The sequence below is a fragment of the Berghia stephanieae genome, chromosome 2, assembly GCF_034508935.2.
Source record: "Berghia stephanieae isolate SIO BIC M18660-M18661 chromosome 2, UCSD_Bste_1.3, whole genome shotgun sequence".
NCBI lineage: Eukaryota > Metazoa > Mollusca > Gastropoda > Nudibranchia > Aeolidiidae > Berghia > Berghia stephanieae.
In genome coordinates this window covers 102,564,575-102,587,074 of record NC_088361.1, presented here as the reverse complement: position 1 = coordinate 102,587,074, position 22,500 = coordinate 102,564,575, and the positions used below count along the sequence as shown (strand labels likewise).

The 22,500-nt window shown below is 36.2% G+C and overlaps 1 protein-coding gene across 8 annotated transcripts in view; it reads left to right on the top strand.

The window, feature by feature from the left end:
- The window catches only part of LOC144966108 (arrestin domain-containing protein 17-like), a 67,730-nt gene that overhangs the window by 12,675 nt on the left and 32,555 nt on the right, over positions 1-22,500 (top strand). For 6 of the 8 annotated variants that reach the window (XM_078902200.1, XM_078902196.1, XM_078902202.1 and 3 more), the window contains exon 2: positions 11,435-11,848. In XM_078902200.1, coding sequence (XP_078758326.1) covers positions 11,731-11,848 — 118 coding nt within the window. In that variant the 5' untranslated portion in view covers positions 11,435-11,730. The remainder of the gene's footprint in view (positions 1-11,434; positions 11,849-22,500) is intronic. The other 2 variants (XM_078902203.1, XM_078902199.1) reach the window with 1 other exon arrangement.

The following is a 22,500-nucleotide window of genomic DNA, read 5'->3' as shown; positions in this document are numbered from 1 at the left end:
TTTCTTGTCAAGCCAAAAACCCATGATAAAGAACTGAAAAATAAGTGTGTATGAAAGGTGTCAGACAAAGTAAGAAAGAAAAACACAAGAAAAAAAACAAACCATCCCAAAAAAATTAGTCGACTGGGGATTGTGCCTTGGACCTTTTGATTACTGTCTGACCGATAATCAGAAGGTCTGAGGTTCGATCTCCAGTCGAGGCAAGGCCTTCTATATAGAAAGCCTTGGTCGAGGTCGACAGATTTCTTTTTGGATGCTTTTTTTCTTGTACTATTCTTTCTTTCTTTGTCTGATACCTTTCATTCACACTTGTTCAGTTCTTTATCTTACACCGGTGCCTGCTCATTGATTTTTCACTTTCAAAAAACTCATGTCATGATTAGTTTTAAAGTACTATTTATGTATTTGATTATTACTTTCCGATATATATATATATATATATATATATATATATATATATATATATATATATATATATATATCTAGAGGCCTTCCGAAAGCTCCTACATCCCCAGTATTCTTGTTCAAGTAGGGGGTTTGGGAGGGGGGAAACTTTTATTTTTTTTAAAGGGTTTCCCCCCTCCCAAACCCCCTACTAGAACATTATAAAAAAACAAGAATACTGGGGATGTAGGGGTATTCGGAAGGCCTCCCATATATATAATATATATAGGCTATATATATAATATCCATAAATTGAGAAGAGATGAGGTGTACTTATTTGAAGGTCTTTTAACCCGAATCGTTTTGGGTTCAATGATGTAATGGAACTGGTCCTAATCTAACGTAATTTATATCACTACAATTAGATTCAATAGTCTGATGTCACGACGCCCATCAACGGCGGCCATAGTGGTTCTAAACAAAGAAAATCGGTACTTTTTAATCTTCATGCTGGCCAGAACTTTTCATATATCTTGTGATCAGAATGTGTAAAAGTCAAAAGATGATCATATTTATAATGTTTTTTTCTCTCTGGATACGCTTTTATGCTCGTCGAAGAAATATTTCATAAGGGCGTCCGCCATTGTTCCGATAGTTTAGAGCCAGTTACCATGCGTCATTACGAAGGAAGTGACGTCACGACTGTTGAAACGTATTACAACAACGGTAAACCAAGCATATGTGATCTCTTTATCAGACCTGCTAATATGTAAACGTCGAGAAGGAACATTTGAGACAAAGTAACTATCTATGTATGTTCAAAAATCCATTTTGTGTTTTATTTGCTTGGTTTTCTGTTGTTGTTTCTTACTCTTTTATGATAATTGTTTATATATATATATATATATATATATATATATATATATATATATATGAGTGTTGGTGGGTACTCGTAGGTACGAAAGTGCTCGATAAAGATGGTTAGAGCTAATATAGAATACAAATTGTCACTCACATTATATGTGGCCAAGACGTTCGTCGCGGCCATTTAATGTGAGTGACAATTTACATTTGTATATATATATTGGTATAATTTATTGATGCCCCGTGAACAAGGCTCACAACTTCAATCGCTGTCAGTGGCCGGATGGGACATTGTCAATCACATTGGGCAGGTTACATTTATGAACATTTGCTAACTTATTGGTATAATATAATAAATAATAATAATAATAATAATAATAATAATAATAATAATAATAATAATATATATAATAATAATAATAATAATAATAATAATAATAATATAATAATGATAATATAATATAATAATAATAATAATAATAATAATAATAATAATAATATATAATAATAATAATATAATAATAATAATAATATAATAATAATAATAATAATAATAATAATAATAATAATAATAATAATAATAATAATAATAATAATAATAATAATAATAATAATAATAATAATAATAATGAGCGCTTTATGTCGAAACTCCATGATTATATATGTGACTCAAATCCCAGTTTCCTCTAAATGATGAACAGATTATAGGTCTCAACAGGTTTTGAAAATCATTTCTAACTTTATCTTAGATGAGTTAAACCTAATATATACTTATATTCATCAATTTCACATCGACATAACTCCGTTTTGAGACGATTGGTCACATATTCATTCATTTATACAAGATGTTGTGAGTACTCATCATCACCTTGAGTAATTGGACATTGTGGAACGGTGTGGTCAGCCTCGCCAGGCATTCTTGCTCACATCAAAACAATCAAGTGGAAACACGCACGGCCGGACTCCTTTCGTTTGTGGCTTTGTATGACCCGAATTGGTGGAAAATTTTCGACCATCCTTGCTAATGCAGTGGGGTCCCCATAGCTACTACTACTACTACTACTACTACTACTACTACTACTACTACTACTACTACTACTACTACTACTACTACTACTACTACTACTACTACTACTACTACTACTACTACTACTACTACTACTACTACTACTACTACTACTACTACAACAACAACAACAACTACTACTACTACTACTACTACTACTACTACTACTACTACTACTACTACTACTACTACTACTACTACTACTACTACTACTACTACTACTACTACTTGCTAATGCAGTTTCTTTGTGCGGCGTTATGGGTCTTGTTGTATGACACTCGCCTTCGGACTAGCATAGTAGGTCCCTGATTCGCATCTCGCTTTGGGCAACGCAAAGTTGAGTCCTTAGATAAGGCTATTTACTCACATCCTCTGACTGCACTCAGGTTTAAAGTTACCTGCTCGGTAACAGCGTCGTCTTTGTCGAATAAAAAAATGTAAAAGCGTTTTACAGGCGTCATGTCTCAACTAATTGAGATTTTTTATTGAGCTATTTTATATAGCGCAATATCCACTAAACGTGCTCAAGCGCTTTACAAAGGGTCCCTGACAAACAGCAACACGTAACACGTAGAATGAGACATGACACCTGTTAGGCGATAATACAATTTTTGTTGTTAATTGCGATGTACTATTTTACACCTGGGTACGATGAAAGAATGTGAGTAAAGATAATTTTCCAAGGACTCAACTGTGCGTCGAGCGAGGCTCGAATCCAGGACTTTCCGATCCGAAAGCGAGTGTCATTCATACCACAAGACCACATATCCACACTTACATTGTGAGATCCACTGTAAAGCGCTTTAAACACATTAAGTGATTTATTGTTTTGTCCTAATAATAATAATCTTTATTGTCCAAATTAAAGGCAATTCATGTGAGGTAAACAATGCTCAGTTTGGTTCATGGTATGAACATCAACACATTTACAAATACAGACACAGCCATACACGAACATACACGCTTGCACATTGTTTCTACACGTGTATACAAAAGAAATGAGCGTACATACAAACACATATACATACATACATACATACATACATACATACATACATACATACATGCAGACATACATACAAACCAGCATATCATCGTATATGCATGCCTACATTCATACATACATACATACATACATACATACATACATACATACATACATACATACATACATACATACATATATACATACACACAGACACACACACAGACAGATAGAACGATACGATATATTTGCTGGGACAGCAGATAACCATATTATAAATATAGTGTCTTATATTAAGAAGAAGATGGCAATGATTGTGATGATGATGATGATGATGATGATGATGATGATGATGATGATGATGATGATGATGATGATGATGATGATGATGATGATGATGACTACGATAATGATGATGATGATGATGATGATGATGATGATGATGATGATGATGATGATGATAACGACGGCGGCAATGTCGATGATGATGATTCACGACACTGCTTCTCGTTATTTTCATTGGTTGTCTCATTTTTCCACAGAAGATTTGTTAATTAATTTTATGGCGGTTGGAATGAAGGTTGTCTTATGTCGATTTGTCCGACATTTTGCTTCTAGATACCGTCTTCCGGAGCGCAGAAGTTGGAATTTTTCGTTCAGCGGATGCCTCTTTTCATTGATAATGTTAAAAGATTTCTTCTCAACTGCATTAATATAAGTTGTGTCAAGGCTTCTAAGGTCTGTGTTAATTATTTTTGAAGCCTCTCTGAGGGTTCTATGTAGTTTGGATTTTTCTTTTGTTCCACAGCTTCCATACCACGTTGTGATGCCAAACGAAACGATACTCAATATTAATGACTTGTAGATTTGTATCATGGTCTTTCTGTTCACATTGAAAGACCTTAATTTTCTGAGTATATACAAGCGCTGGTTACATTTTTTGATGACATTGTTGGTGTGCGATTCAAATCTTAGACTGTTATCTATAATTACACCAAGGTATTTAAACGTTTCAACAGTTTCAACCGCCTGATTGTTAATTTTTGTTATTTGTCTTGCTCTTTTTCCTATTTTTCTGTGATCAAACAGTTGTTCCTTTGTTTTTGTTACATTGAGCTCTAGACAGTTATCGGCACACCATTTGCTGAATTTACTAACTTGCTCAGTGTATTTAAATTCGGAGACGGAATCATTGAGCAGGCCGAGTATTGCGGTGTCATCAGCATACTTGATGAGTTGGCAGTTATCAAAGCTAGCCACACAATCGTTTGTATAGAGGATGTAAAGTAGAGGTGAGCTTACACACCCTTGTGGGCATCCGTTTGAAAGAGTTTTTTACTGATGATATATTTGAGCCTACTCTGACATGTTGGGGGCGATCGATGAGAAAGTTGTTATACCAGTTGATGAGGTAATGGGGAAGGTTTAGAGCATGCAGTTTACTAATTAATATGTTGGTTTTCATGGCATTAAAGGCAGACGAAAATTCGACGTATAGGATTCGGCAGTAGTTGGCGGGTGAAACATCCAAGTGATTTGATATTGAATGCATCACTGTGAGGAGTGCGTCTTCCATACTAAGATTTTGTTGGTAGGCAAACTGATATGGATCAAGTATGTGTTGGTCATATATAAATTGCAACAGCTCTCTTTTCAGAATCTTTTCCAGACATTTCATAATATGTTGTCCTATGTGACCTTTCGTTCCAACCTTGTGTTATGTTGAGGAGATAGAGATTTTGTTACGTCAATCTTTCAGGTTAAGATTAGTTTAATGTTAAATTACATCACTTATCTGTTCTCGACATTTGTATAACGGAAGACGATAATAAATTAAATTTGATTCTTTGTAAATGTATAGATAGTTCGGATATGACGTCACTCAGGTCTTTGTTATTGTTTTTTGCCATCCGCGTTTATAAGTAATGCTCACTGAACTGTATTAACCCGACTAAAAACGTTCATGGATACACACCGTTTTGTGTGTTGGTCGGTTATACTTCCGGATGGCAATGTTATGAGCTTCTTATCCAAGCGCATACTATCTATAGGAACGTTTTAATAGGGGACGATCTATATTATGTTTCTATGTGTTCCGATAATTGGTTACATTTCAATATTTATGTGCTCTAAATGACCTGCATAGTATAATGTTGACAGTTTTCGAAATATCCAATATACAAGAAGGCAATTTTGTTCAGCTTGACCTATGGGCACGTTTACGATTTTCATACACATAGCAGCGCGTTTACATTTGATTAACTAAGACATGCCCACCAAAACGATGACTCGGTTGGACAAAAGACTTGCTTGAATACATCAGGTAACTCATAAACATAGAAACCTAAAGAAGAGTTAACATCAGAGGAAAAAACCATTTAAAATGTATAAAAACAAAACGGGTGTAGCGTTGAAAAGAACACCTATTAGTGTTCATTATGTTAAATGTGAACATAAAAGCATCTTTCTCGATCAGATAAATCTCTCTTTTTTCAGGTTTTTGCCAGATGTTGCCTTTTTACCGTCAGATTATCTCCCTATTATCATATCTTGACACAAGTCGGACCAATCTGGTTACAAATAATATACTATACTACATCTGGGAGATTCAATGGTGCCAGGATTTATCGCACAAATGCTGCCCTTCCCTAATCAGATTCCTAGCCACTTCTTTCAGGTGTTATTTTTCTAAAAGCATTCTTTGATGACAGGTGATAAATCAATTTCCATCCTACAGCAGAGATTTTGTATTTCCTATTGTGACAAAAAAAGGAAATAAAAACAAAACAAAAAACAACAAACAAAAAATAAAACAATCTTTACTCTATATATCGATAAAGCTTTTCTGACACACACACACACACACACACACACACACACACACACACACACACACTCACACAAACATTATTAGAATTTTGGCCAAATACTCGCTACCCCAAAAACAGCTGTTTGGATAAGAGGGTCAGAGGAAAAAAAAATTAACGCTTTTTTGTTACTTTAGTTATATTATAAAAACATTATGGAATCAAGACTAGGAGGGAAATAACATACAATGTAACGTTTTCCGAGATATAAGAAATTTAAACGTTAGACTGGGCCACACACGTTCAAACTGTACCAAGGATTTCCATGAAACAACTAGGGCGGCTATGTGGTCTAGTGGTATGACACTCGCTTTTGGATCGAAAGGTCCTGGGTTCGAGCCTCGCGCTCGGCGCATAGTTGAGTCCTTGGAAAAGGACCCCTCTGTCCACTCAGCAGTGATTGGGTAGCTGGGCCTGTTAGATCTGGCGGAAAGTACTTTGCGATAGACTAGCGTCCTATCCAAGGGATAGCAAGTAATTGCTATTGTCGTTTCACGCTATAGAAATCGGGTTAAATTCCGGCTCATGGCTCCGAAGGAATACTTTATTAAATGATAAGTACTGAATATACCAAGGAGGAAAGGGAGGGGTGGGGGGTGTAATATTATAATATTATGACAATGTATGTTTTTTTCCCCTTGTTCTTCAAATCGTAAAACTGTTGTTTTAACAATATTATTAAATTAGTTTTTGCCAGAAGTTTTTATTTCACATTCTAAATATTTAGCTGTGGCAATCGATATTGACTGGCATAAATTTAAGTACCAGATCCAAAGCCAGAAGGAGAGATAATTAAGTAAAAGTAAATATTTCTCTTTGTTCATTTTACTCAACACAGGGCAATCTATTTTTGCACTGTTTATGTCTAGCAATGCATTTTACTGTTTTCTTATAGACAGAACGAAGTTGGCGTCACTCAGGTCTTTGTTATTGTTTTTTTTTGTTTGCCATCCGTGTCTATGAGTAATTCTCTAATGTTTAAGGTTACACCTAGTTTTGTGTGTTGATCCGTTATATTTACCGATGGCAATGTTGTGAGTTTCTTAGCCAAGCGCACGGCATCTAAATATTAACTCACTCAATCCTAGAGATTTTTACTACTTTTCAAAATTGGAAAAAATGTATTAAAAATGAGCATGTACATAGATAGTTTTATTCAACTATCATTAACATGTACAAAACTAAAACCATTAGCTTTGATGCTACGTCTAAAATTTGTCTCAGAAAAAATGTAATAATAAGGTATGGGGTAAAAGTAACCCGGGTCAACTACGGATATAGTCAGTGTTAGGGTTGAATGAGTTAAGCAGTTAACTGTCGTACTCTGGAAAGACACGTAGTTAAAAATTTGGCTAGAAATATCATCCTTCAAATATAGATCGATTTAAGTGACCCTGCTCTTGGAAAAAATGCCTCTCAAACCTGGGACTTCGTGAAGTCTTGATTAACGTCCCAGGTTTGAGAGTTGTTTGCCAAGATGACGGGTATAAAAAATCGATCGGTATTTGGAATTTTCTGTCCAATTTTTTAAATACGTATTTTTTCCAGAGTACGGTCGTTAACTCGTTAATCTAGATGATTTTTCCTGAAATCGTGTCACAATAGATACTCTGCGCTTGGCTAAGAACTCAGAAACATTGCCACCCGGAAGTATAACGGACCATCACAGAAAACTATGGATAACCTTAAACGTTTATAGATAGTTCTTAGTTGACGTCACTTAGGTCTTTGTTATTGTTTTTTTTTTTTTTTTTTTGCCACCCGCGTTTATGAGTAATGCTCACTGAACTGTATTAACCTGACTATAACCGTTCATGGATAATTACAGTTTTGTGTGTTGGTCCGTTATACTTCCGGATGGCAATGTTGTGAGCTTCTTAGCCAAGCGCATACTATCTATAGTCTGGTTAATACAGTTTAGTTAGAATTACTCACAAACATGGATGGCAAAAAACAAACAAACAAAAAACAATAAAAAAAGACCTGAGTGACGTCATTTTCGTTCTATAAATAGAAAGGTACGAAGATATAAAAGCTAAAATGATTCAAACAAAGGAAACATAACTCTGTCTTACACTGACAAAATGCCAATTTAATTCTTACTAGAAATTGTTTGAAATTGTGAATTCACCTTAACAACGCCACTATCACATTATCATATTCGTCTGTGGTGTTACATTCATCCTGTTTTGTTGATAAAGGGGTAACCCGAAACGCCCACACTATCTGTTTTCGTTTATTAAATTGAAAGTTACATTCAATTGTTATTTATTTCTTCGAGCTTCAAGCAGTAACATTTACACAAGTTTAAATCAAAGAAATTACCTATTACTGTGCGTGATGATAAAGAATGATGATGAAGGTGGTGGTGCTTAAAAATATGACATGAGATACGAATTGATCCCAAAGTGCTCTCACTGTTTTCATAATATTTTTGTTCTCTGCAATTGATGCATGTGGTTACTTTGTTCTAATCAAAGAAAAGTCTGAAAAGTGAAAACATACAGATAGCATGTTTTGAATCGGCTTTGTCTGTATTTCATTAGGACACATTCTGTCTGTTTCCATCCACTTGAGACACTTCAAAAAATATTGTGATACTTTGATTTGCATTAAACACCTGGCGTGCTTAGACTAATGAGATCTTAGACACAAAATCAATAACAATACCGCCGTACTTTGAAAAATCACGATTTTAAAATTTTGGCCAGAAAATTCATCCTTCGAATATCGATCGATTAAAATTATCCTCAACCTGTCTGCATCTCTCAAACCTGGGACTTCAATAACATTTCATAAAAAAAGAGTTTTTTCCAAGATGAGGGTCACTTTGATTGAACGTTAATAGGATTCAATAGTCTGATGTCACGCCCGCCCAGCAACCAGCAGCTTGGTTCTAAACAAAGAGAATCGGTACTTTTTATTCTTTATGCTGGCTAGAACTTTTTCACATGTGATCAGAGTGTATAAAATTCAAAACATGATTAGATTTAGAGTGTTTTTCTCATCTAGATACTCTTTTATGCTCGATGGAGAAGTATTTCATAAGGGCGTCCGCCATTGTTCCGATAGTTTAGAAACAGTTACTATGTTCAATGCGTCATTATGATGAAGTGTCGTCACGACTGTTGAACTCTATTGAAGGACGACATTTTAGGCCAAAATCGTAAATTCGTGTCGTTTCTTTCCCAGAGTACGACGGAACATTCTCGTCAGAGTTCTTCAGGCCAACCTCAACTTTCTTCCATTTCTAAATGCTATTGTTTGAGATAGAATCTATCCTATTGTAAAATATAGGTCTACCTCTTTGAAAATATATACAGTCTTAGCACGGTATTCGATTACGACCAAAGATTCAACACGATCGATAATTAGTGACTGTTTATATATTTTAAAAAAATTTTGGCTTATTTTTGCGCTCACTTTATTATTGGATCAACTTTAACTGTTGATGGATCAAAAGATTCGTCTCGCTTTAACCCTGTCCTTGGTAACCATAGGAAAATCGCCACATTCGTTACGATGCAACCGACAATTGTCTCATTCTGATTTCTCTTGTACATCCCAAAATTTAAAGAAATGCTTTGATGACAACTATAAATTATTAAACAGTGTTGTAGTGTTCATTTTGCTGAACAACATTCTGTCTGTATAGAATGCACTTGTTACTTTTTTGTTTGAGTAAGAAAAGTCTATTTTTGTGTTGGGTGGGAGTGAATTTTCGGGGGAAATTCTAAAAATAGCTGGTAAGGAGAGAGAGTTAACTTATTTCCACGTTCTATAAAATACTTAACCCTCTCCTTACCGGCCAGTTTCAGAATTTTCCTCAAAACTTCACATCCACCCAACACAACAATAGATTTTTCTTACTCAAACAGAAGATTAACAAGTACATTCTATGCATAATATTGTTCTGCAAAATGAGCTCTACCATACAGTGTCAAGTTTTATGGCTATAAAAAACACATTTTCTTCAAAGTTTACGAGAAACAAGAATAATCAGATGAGAAAGTTGTTGGTTTCTGCATCGTAACGAATGTGACGATTTTCCTGTAGTTGGTAAGGAGAGAGTTGACTGTCCGTGCATGATAAGCCCTTCAATTTTGTGATTTGTCCACGGCAAAAACCTCTCCATGTTTTGAAATGTTTCCAAGTCCAATCTACCGATAGATCTACAGTAACAGTTAACAGATTCAATTGTGCGCAGTTAACAGATTCAATTGTGCGCAGTTAACAGATTCAATTGTGCGCAGTTAACAGATTCAATTGTGCGCGTCTACGGATTGTATACTCGACAGATCGTAATCGTCAATGGCTCAAAACAATTTCCCGATCTATCGTAATTTCCAAGATAGCAGAATGATTAAAATATATCAATGATAATAATAATAAAAAATAATACGATCCCTTTATTCATCCCCAATGGACATTTTTTCTTTTGGATCTATTCCAAGGCAAGACTGGAATAACCCAGGCGTGAGCCGCAGTGCAGCGCCGCATAATTGAATGTCCCTGATAAACATTTATTAACCCGCAACGTCTGTACTAGTTTAATTTTTAAAGCATGCTGCAATACTGATAATCGATAATCAATTTCAATTGTTATAAGATAAATATTGATTATTGTTTTAGTCTTCAAAAATGATTGGAGAGTAGGAAATACTAAACCGAGTATTTAATTATATTCTGAATATAGCAGGTAGCAGGAACAGGAATATATCTCTCTCCCACTCTTCCCTACCCACCCCCCACCTCTTTCTCTCAATCTTTCTCTATCTCTCCCCTTATCACTCTCTCTCTCTCTCTCTCTCTCTCTCTCTCTCTCTCTTTCTCTCTCTCTATGTCTCTCCCTCTTTCTCCTTTCTCACTTCCTCTTTTACTTTTCCCCATCTGCCTCTCTCTTTTGCTCTCACCCCCCCCCCCCCTCTCTCTCTCTCTCTCTCTCTCTCTCTCTCTCTCTCTCTTAAAAGACTTTTTCCTTGATCCAGATTTTATGTGAACGTAGACAAGTCAAATGTCTAAGCTTTTGCCTATCTTATTTTTAATAAGGATATGTATATATACTCAACCAGCGGGGTTCAAATGCCACCTCCGTGTGCCTTGGGATATTGTTGATATTCAAACAGGGGGGGCTGAGAGGCTGGCAGCCTGTCTAATAGTAGGGAATGTGGATCAATGCATACATGGAATAACATTTTCTTCTATATCATTCCAACTTGTAAAAATCTCGTGGTGTTTTTCTACATTTGTGTTTTGAATTATTTGCAGATATTGTGCCAAAACCATTGATACACCTGCGATAATACACTTAATTGAATATACAAATATTTATATCTCATATAAAGATGCTTTGAATCAGTGTAAATAAGCAAATTCTGGATCGAATCATGTGTCTATATTCGTCATTGATGACGCATTACGAAAAGCCCCTATTCGTACGCGAAATGACATGACTGCAGTATTTCTCACTCGCACTGTGAATACTATACTACCAAGATACTGACTACCTGGAGTATTATCCTGACATTTGGTTCTATTCCTTCGTCCCTGTGGAATTTGAAGACATGGGTAAACTAGCGTCGTTTGAGATTCAATTTGCGTCAGCACAGGCTGTCTTCTCGGCTGGGGGTGTACTCAAAGGATCTGTCAAATTGCACCTCAGGGAAGGCATGAAAATGAGAGGTGAGTAATATAAAGTGACTTTTCGTGTCTAAACGGTATTATGGCGGTCTATAGAAGATGTCGGAAACATGATTTTTTTAGGTTTTGGTGCCTTCAACAACTTAGTTATAATTTTACAATTAAATAAATAAAACCCAAGTCTAATATTTTTGGACATAAATGTAATATTTGACATCAAAATCATCCTACATAATTCCGATATCTTCCAATTAGTTTGATTTCTTATTCTTTCCATCTATTATTTAACCCTCTCCTTACCACCCACAGCAAAATCGCTACATTTGTTACAACACAATATACATTTTTTTCTTATCCAGATTTAGTTTGTACATCACAGTGATCTTTGTTTAATTAATAAGAACATAAAGTTGTTTTGTAGAGAGATGGTTTTAGTCTAAAAAATCAATTTTTCAACTGGGTAAGCCTACCATCTTGGGGAAAATACTGAAAACCATCGGTAAGGAGAGAGTTACATGTTTGCATTCACCCCCAAGAGAAGACATTTTCTTTACGAGTCCATTCCAAGGAAAATCGGATTGACCCAAGCGTCTGCTGCACCGCAAAGTGAGCTAGGGCGAGGTATTTTGCCCATGGCGGTGACGATGATTCGGGTGCGAGGAACGGAAAGACCACACCATTGGTTGATGGATGGATGCTGGATTGATGGATGAGTGGAAGTGTGTGTGTAGCCATCGTAAACTTATAGCCTGACACTGACCAAAAAAAATGACGTCAAAAGACAAGTCTTTGGCCACAAAAGAAAACAAATCGTGAGTTGTATTCAATAGTTCAACCAATGGAATCACTTGTTTCCTTGATCTCTACTAACAGCAACTCACTAGACACAAACCTTAAAAATGACGTCAAACTATAAGTCCTAGAGGGTTCTTGTGTCAGGCTATATTATTTAACGATGGCTACGCACTGTGCCCTCCTCTCTATCTACTCTTTTACTCGTCCTTCAACTATACCGCCGATTTTTTTTAACAGAACGCAGTATGTGCTATTTGGTTATCAGTGCATTTACTGTGATTAAATTGTCCTTCATCTTGACGAAAACACTGAATTATGAGGCTTCAAGGGACTCCCAGATATGAGAGTTTTTGACAAGATGAGGGTCATTTTAATCGTTCGCAATTTGAAAGATAACTTCCCTGGCCAAATTATTTTAACTATTTATTTTTTACAAGCCATAAAGCTCATTTTAGAACTTCACGGCTCTGGTGTCCGAGTAATCTGGATCTGATCTATGGATTGGCCTTAAAGATTTGACATTTCCTCTGAGGATGAATTTATGTGATTTTATCATATTGTTATATTATTTATCTTTTATCTTTATTTCAATACATTCATTTACTCTTATTCTCTTTGCTAAAAAATATTTTGTTGTTGTCGGATAATCAATCCATCCATCCCTTCACTCATCTATCTAACAATTGAGCTATCCATCTATCCATTCATCTATCAATTTACCAATATCTCCATCCATTCCATCCATCCGCCAATCCATCCACTAATCCATTCCATCCATACATACATCCACCCACTCATCTATCCATTAATATATCCATACCATCCATCTAAACGTTCGTCCATCCATCCAAACATCTACCTATCCATCCATCCATTTATACGTCCATCCTTCCATACATTCATTCATCTATACATCCATCCCTCCATATTACAGCCATCTATCCATCCATCCATCCATCCACACATCCACCAACTAATCTACTCATCCATCTATTCATCAAGCATTCCATTCATTCTTCCACTCATCCATCAATCCAGCATCCATCCATCAACCAATCTATCTATCCAACCACCAATCTATACATCCATCCACCCATCCTCCAATCCATCAACCCACCTACCCATCCACCCATCCATACATCCACCCATCTATCCATCCATCCATCAATCCACGATCCATCCATCGACCAATCTATCTATCCTATCACCAATCTATACAGCCATCCACCCATCCTCCAATCTACCATCCATCCATCGACCAATCTATTTATCCAACCACCAATGTATACATCCATCCACCCATCCTCCAATCCACCATCCATCCATCGACCAATCTATCTATCCAACCACCAATCTATACATCCATCCAGCCATCCTCCAATCCACCATCCATCTATCGACCAATCTATCTATCCAACCACCAATCTATCCACCAATGTATACATCCATCCACCCATCCTCCAATCCACCATCCATCCATCGACCAATCTATATATCCAACCACCAATCTATCCACCAATGTATACATCCATCCACCCATCCTCCAATCCACCATCCATCCATCGACCAATCTATCTATCCAACAACCAATCTATCCACCAATGTATACATCCATCCATCCATCCATCCTCCATTCCATCAGTCCACCCACCCACCCATCCATCCATCCATCCATCCATCCAGCCATTTATCCAAACCCTTTTCGACACGAACCCATTAGTTCCATCTTAGCAAGGCTTGATCGGCCATCCCTGTTAAAATGTTACCTGGTTGTTCCATTCGCCAAAGCACACCTTTCTTGTGATGTAAATATTGCATTGTACCACATGTGATCAGGTCGTGGCAAGTGCATAAAAATGGAGGACATTATCACACAGGCATGATTTGTCACAGATGTTGAAGTATAACCTTCAACAGGCGAATTTGTGTGGCTATGTGGTCTTGCGGTATGACACTCGCTTTCGGATCGAGCCTCGTTCGGTGTATAGTTGAGTCCTTGGAAAAGACTCTTTACTCACATTCTCTCACCGTACTCAGATGTAAAATGAGTACCCGGCCATTAACAGCGTTGTGTCTCTGTCCGAAAAAAATGTAAAATCGCCTAACAGGCGCATGTCCCGTCCTACATGTTAAGTGTTGCAGTTGGCCAGGGACCCCTTGTAAAGCGCTTTGAGCACGTTTAGCGGATATTGCTCTATATAAAAGCTTATCGTAACAGTGGTCTACATCAACCCCCGCCGATTGCTATAATTTTCCTTGAAGTCGTATTGTTTACCTTGACTTTACAAAATACCCTTTTATTTATTTGACTTTGGCCTCCGGGAAAGGTTCAATATTTAATGTACATTAAAAATCAAACGTTAACACTAGCTCTATCTACCCGTCTTGTTCACCATAATCATTCGTAGAACTCTTTCATGGGTTTGGATCAACTTCCACATATTATCGAGGCAAGGAGTTTTAACTGCTCTACAAACGTACGCAACTTAACAGCAACATTTAGCAATCATTATCAATCATCCAGTCACTAATAAAAACTCAACATGTTCGATTAAGGCAATATAAATACATTACCTCATTCGACTACGGTGTACTGCATGAACAGGCAAAAGTTGTCGGATGATACACTGATGAGATAAAGGGTGCATTGCAATGTAAGGTTTAAGAAGAGAACTTCATTAACCATTTCAAAAACAAATTATTCACGTGTTCTTTGAACAATGGGCATTATGTTGTTGAATTATAATTCATTATGAATTAATTAACCAATTAATTTACGTACTTTGGGAGAAAACAAGTATTTAAAAATCGGCCAAAATAACCGCCCTTCAAATAGCGATCGATTTAAATGAACCTCATATTGTCAAAAACTCTCAAACAGGGGACTTCGCGAAGTCCCAAGCTTGAGAGTTTTTGCCAAGATAAGGTTAATTTAAATCGATCGATATTTGAAGGACGATTTTACTGGGCAAATTTTTCAATACGTCTTTCATCCAGAGAACGCCAGTAAACTATTTAAGAAACATTGCACCTCGCTCTCTATTCCCAATGATCTGAGCGCGTAAAGCAAATTATTTTTAACTGTTCTGTAGGATGAAAGAGAGAATACACTTCCCACCTTTCGTTTGCAATCTTCCTTCTTTGATCTCATATAATGTGCCATTAACAAATCTTCTAAGAAATCACCCATGACATAAAAGATAACGGATCTAAACATCGGAAGACATAAAATGATATCTCGCCACTAATCAAGTTAACAGTGGAGGGCAGGGAAAGAAAATCTGTTCTGAAAGTCATCTCTCATCATGTATATTCATTTATGGCAGTTCTATTCCATAAGTGATAAATCATCAATCCAAAAAAGATCTGGGATATACAAACACTCTATCTGTCTGAATGTCTTGTCTGTTTTATGATGTCTGTCTACTTGTCTGGCAGTCGGTCTCTCTCTCTCTCTCTCTCTCTCTCTCTCTCTCTCTCTCTCTCTCTCTCTCTCTCTTCGTCGTCGTCTTCTGTTTCTTCTTCTTCTTCTTCTTCTTCTTCTTCTTCTTCTTCTTCTTCTTCTTCTTCTTCTTCTTCTTCTTCTTCTTCTTCTTCTTCTTCTCTTCTTCTTCTTTTCTTCTTCTTCTTCTTCTTCTTCTTCTTCTTCTTCTTCTTCTTCTTCTTCTTCTCTTCTTCTTTCTTCTTCTTCTTCTTCTTCTTCTTCTCTTCTTCTTCTTCTTCTTCTTCTTCTTCTTCTTCTTCTTCTTCTTCTTCTTCTTCTTCTTCTTCTTCTTCTTCTTCTTCTTCTCCTTCTTTCTCCTCTCATTCTCCTTCCCTCTCTCCCCTTCTCTTCCTCTCTCTCTCTCTCTCTCTCTCTCTCTCTCTCTCTCTCTCTCTCTCTTTCTCTCAATCGAATAAACATGATAATGCATTTGGTTCATACCCCTGGCAGCCATATATATTCAAATGCTGATTTAACAATAAAAGAACTTTTTCCCAGCATTGCTCTTCACCTTCATTCGGTGGCACGGTTTGTACGGGATGTTGTCAATTAAACAATGCGCTCATGTTGGAGAAACGAAAACATACAACATGACAAAACGTCAAACACAAAACGTTATTATCGCGCCAAATCCACACCAGGTTGATGGAAGTGGTGAGTACAGTTTGCAGTTGCAACGACAAAACGCGTTTTATAGATAGTGTGCGCTTGGCTAAGAAACTCACAACATTGCCACCAGGAAATATCACGGACCAACACACATATCTATGTGTAACCATGAACGTTTTATAGACTGGTCAATACAGTTTAGTGAGAATTACTCATAAACGAGGATGGCAAAAACATAATCTTCATTGTCCATACATTAATGTTTGGGTCACTGTAAAAAAAAACAACAAAAAACGAGCTGTTATATAGGGCAATATCCACTAAACGTGCTCAAAGCGCGTTACAAAGGGTCCCCAACCAACAGCAACACATAACATGTAGAACGATACAAGGCGCCTGTTAGGCGATATTACAATCTTTTTCCGACAGAGACATAGCTGTTAACGGCCAGGTGCTCATTTTACACCTAAGTACAATGAGAGAATGTGAGTAAACAGACTTTTCCAAGGACTCAACTATGCACCGAGCGAGGTTCGAACCCAGGACCTTCCGATCTGAAAGCGATTGTCAGAACACAAGTCCACATAGCCGCACAATACTGGTTAACAGTAAAATGTAAAACGGTTAGCTATATTATAATTATTATGTTGATAATGGAGTACGCTTATACCGTACGCTTATGGAGGACAGGACAGAATGGCGAAGACTTGTGGCTCATGTTGGGCGCCCCAAGGGGCGGCCTAAGTAAGTAAATAAGTAAGTAAATAAGTATAGTATGTTAAATATAGATAGTATGCTCTTGGCTAAGAAGCTCATAACATTGCCATCCGGAAGTATAACGGACCAACACACAAAGCTGTGTGTATCCATGAATGTTTATAGTCAGGTTAATACAGTTCAGTGAGCATTACTCATAAACGCGGATGGCAAAAAACAATAATAAAGACATGAGTGACGTCATCTTCGAACTATCTATATTATGTTAAATCTAATCTGTTTTGTCAGTTTACGACACGTTTCATGATGGTGTAGATGGTCACCTGACATTAATTGGATTCAAATTGGATTCAATAGTCTGATGTCACGTTGCCCAGCAACGGCGGCCATCGTGGTTCTAAACAAAGAAAACCAGCACTTTTTATTCTTCATGCTGGCTAGAACTTTTCATATGTCTTGTGATCAGAATGTGTAAAAGTCAAAACATGATCAGATCTATAATGTTTTTTTCCCCTCTGGATATACTTTTATGCTCGTCGGAGAAATATTTCATAAGGGGGTCCGCCATTGTTCCGATAGTTTAGAGCCATGCGTTATTACCTCTTTCCCCGTTTCTCTCTTTCTTTCTTTCTATCTATCTATCTATCTATCTATCTATTTATCTATCTATCTATCTATCTATCTATCTATCTATCTATTTATCTATCTATCTATCTATCTATCTATCTATCTATCCATCTATCTATCTATCTATCTATCTATTTATCTATCTAACTATCTCTCATTATACCCCTCCTCTCTCTTTCTCTCTTCCTCTCTATATCTCCCACTTGCGTTCTCCCTCTCTCTCCCTTAACCAACACTTAACACTATCCATGAATGTTTATAGATAGAATGAAGATGACGTCACTCGGGTCTTTGTTATTTTTGTTTGTTTTTGTTTTACCTTCCATGTTAATGGTAATTCTCACTTAACTGTATTATCCAGACTATAAACGTTTAAGGTTACACATAGTTTTGTGTGTTGCTCCGTTATACGTACTTCCGGATGGTAATGTTGTGAGCTTCTTAGCGAAGCGCACACTATCTATAGATAGAATGAAGTTGACGTCACTCAGGTCAGGCGTTTTTTTAATTTTATTTATTTATTTATTTATTTTATTTTTTTTTTTGCAATCCACTGAACTGTGTCGGCCCGTTATACTTCCGGATAGCAATATTGTGATCTTCTTAGCCAAGCGCATACTATCCTATAGTCTAATTGATATAAACTAGTGTGAACTTATCACCAAAACGGCTGTTTTAAAATCAATAACAAAGAGCTAAGTGACGTCAATTCAACCTTCATCCCTAACATGATACCAGATAGAACCTGTGGTTCAGAAGTATCTTGTTTTTTCCCCTGTATAACCTCTCTGACCTATAAACAAAAACAATATGAAATGTCGCCATTACTGAGATCAATCGGAATGGGGTTCTTGGTAAAAGGAAAGAAAGAAGACAGAAGGCTCACTTCCTGCAATACAACATAGTATGCTTAAGGGCACCGATGGAAGGTCCTAGAAACCTACTAGAAATGCAGAAGCGCTCCATAAGAATTTATATTAAAACAGCTATATAAATATATGTATATATATATATATATATATATATATATATATATATATATATATATATGATTGAGGGGAGTTGTCTGGGACCACGTAGACAAAACACAACATCAATAACATTCCTCCCAGACACCTCGAAACGACATCCCTGATGACTCTAGGAATTCTGGACGAAACACCGATGTTGGAGATTGTATTAAAAAAAAAAAAAAACAGGGTGTGAATATATATATATATATATATATATATATATATATATATATATATATATATACATATATTTATATATATATATATCCCTGATGACTAGGAATTCTGGACGAAACACCGTTGTTGGAGATTGTTTTAAAAAAAAACAAAAACAGAGTGTGAATATATATATATATATATATATATATATATATATATATATATAAAATACATACATTTATATATATATATATATATATATATATGATATATATATATATGTATATATATATATATATATATATATATATATATATATATATAGAGAGAGAGAGAGAGAGAGAGATAGATAGAGAGAGAGAGATAGATAGAGAGATAGATAGATAGATAGAGAGAGAGAGAGAGAGAGAGAGAGAGAGAGAGAGAGAGAGAGAGAGAGAGAATGACACGCCAGCTATTTAAAAATCAATCATTTTAATGTTGTCAAAACGATGAATCACAATCATCGAAAATGCAGATGTTCTCTCGTGTTTATGTTGGCAATCTTTGACTATCACAATACGACTCGAATCAACGTTCATGTGGCTACAGTTCTAACGACCAAACACATTATTGCTTGTTTTAACATTGTTGTTATAGGCCTATGTATGGTCAGTATTATTATATGGCTGCGGAAGCTGGACAATTACAGAAGACATTAGAAAGAAACTGGAGACAGCAGCAATGTGGTTCCTTAGAAGGATTTTAAGAATCTCATGGACAGAGAACAAAACTGATGAAGAAGTATTAGAGCAAGCTGAAACTAAAAGGTTATTAATTCGTACAATAAGAAAAAGACAAATGCAATTTTTAGGGCACCTAAATCGACATAAATGTATTGAACATCTTGCTCTCGCAGGAAAGATAGAAGGTAAAAAGAGTAAAGTTAGACCAAGAAAAACATATTTGAATAGTTTGAACAGCTGGGTGACAAAGAAAGAGAAGAGTAATATTAGTTTTCTGAGGTTATCTGATCAGAGAGATGAATGGCGTACCGTGATCACCGACGTCTGCCACAGACTTGGTACTTGAAGAAGAAGAAGTTATAGACTATAACAATTTGGGTTGTCTGACTTGTAATAAATACGTTCACGGAGTCTCGATTCAATCACAACAAGGAGTAATAATAGGCTTCAACGGTTATGACGTTACTTCCTTCGTAATGACGCAGAGTAACTTAGTAACTGGTTCTAAACTATCGGAACAACGGCGAACGCCCTAATGAAATACTTCTCCAACGAGCATGAAAGTCGTATCGAGAGGAGAAAAACATTATCAATCTGATCATGTTTTGACGTTTTTACATTCTGATCACATGACATGTAAAAAAGTTCTAGCCAGCATGAAGAATAAAAAGAACCGATTTTCTTTGTTTAGAACCAAGCTGCTGGTTGCATGGCGGACGTGACATTAGACTGTTGAATGCTATTACAAAATCTCTATTTAAAAAATATAAAACGTTCAAAGTAAAAGTAACCATTGTGGAAAATGGCTCATGAGAAAAGACGAAAGTGAAGAAAAGTGGCTGAATCTTACTAAATTCAATTGTATTGTTTTTACTTTGTATTTTGTAGTTTTTTGCAATATATATATATATATATATATATATATAATATATATATATATATATATATATATATATATACGAATATAGACGTCTATTAAGAATACACAAAATTGAAAAAAAATAGAATCATTTCCAAAAATCCCTCTATTCATCCCATACGGGAAATTTGTCTTTCAGATCTAATCCAAGGGAAGACTGGTATCACTTAGGCGCCAGCCGCAGGGTAGCGCCGCAAAGTGAGTTAGAGAGAAGTGAATTATTGCAGCGCAAGGGGTGGTCGAACCCGAAGCGAAGACTGTACAGCTGAGCCAGAATTTGATGGTGATGATGATGATGATGATGATGATGATGATGATGATGATGATGATGATGATGATGATGATGATGATGATGATGAAGATAATGATGATAATGATAAATTTAGAAAAACCAACTCTAATTGACTTTTAAGTAGAAGGAAATAAAATTTTAATTGCATTGACAAACACTAATAGGAAAAAACCCCAATTAAATAGATAATTTGCATCATAAAAAATAAGCAAGAATCAGTGAAGTGAGTTGGACAGCTTAATGGAATTTCTATCAGACTCATGCCAATATCAATAAGTGTTTGAATGCAATTCCTGGTGCCTATTGGCAATAGTGATGGGAATGGGAGAAAGCCAGTGAAATATGGCCGTAAGTACAAAACATAAAATATCATTTTTTCATGTCAAGATCATAATAGTCTGGCTACGAAATTTATTTACTTTCTTTAATGGTAATATATAGATAGAATGCGTTTGGCCAAGAACCTTGAGATTTGACTTGAGCTTTTTTTATATAGCGCAATATCCACTAAACGTGCTCAAAGCTCTTTACAAGGGGTCCCTGGCCAACAGTACCACATAACATGTAGGACGAGACATGACGCCTGACAGGCGATATTACAAATTTTTAGGACAGAGACAACGCTGTTAACGGCCAGGTACTCATTTTACACCTGAGTACGGTGAGAGATTGTGAGTAAAGAGCCTTCTCCAAGGACTCAACTATGCGCCGAGCGAGGCTCGAACCCAGGACCTTCTGATCCGAAAGCGAGTGTCATACCACAAGACCACATGGCCGCAGATAGAATGCGTTTGGCCAAGAACCTCACAACATTGCCATTCGGAAGTGTAACGGACCAACACACAAAACTATGTTTAACCTTAAACGTTTATAGTCTGTTTAACACAGTTTAGTGAGAATTACTAATAAACGCGGATGGCAAAAAACAATAACAAAGACTATAGTGACGTCAACTTCATTCTATCTATAGTCAGGTTAATACGATTGAGTGAGAATTACTCATAAACACGGATGGCAAAAACAATAACAAAGACCTGAGTGACGTAAACTTCGAACTATCTATAGCTATAGACGTCACTCGGGTCTTTGTTATTGTTTTTTGCCATTTGCGTTTATGAGTTATTCTCACTAAACTGTATTAACCTGACTATAAACGTTCAAGATTACGCATAGTTTTGTGTGTTGGTCCGTTATACTTCCGGATGGCAATGTTGTGAGTTACGTGGCCAAGCGCAAACTATCCATAGAAGGAACGAAAATTGACGTCACCCAGTTCTTTGTTATTGTCTTTAGTCAGCCATTTTGATTATCCTATTCGTTTTGACTAAAGTATATCGATCACAAAATAAACGTT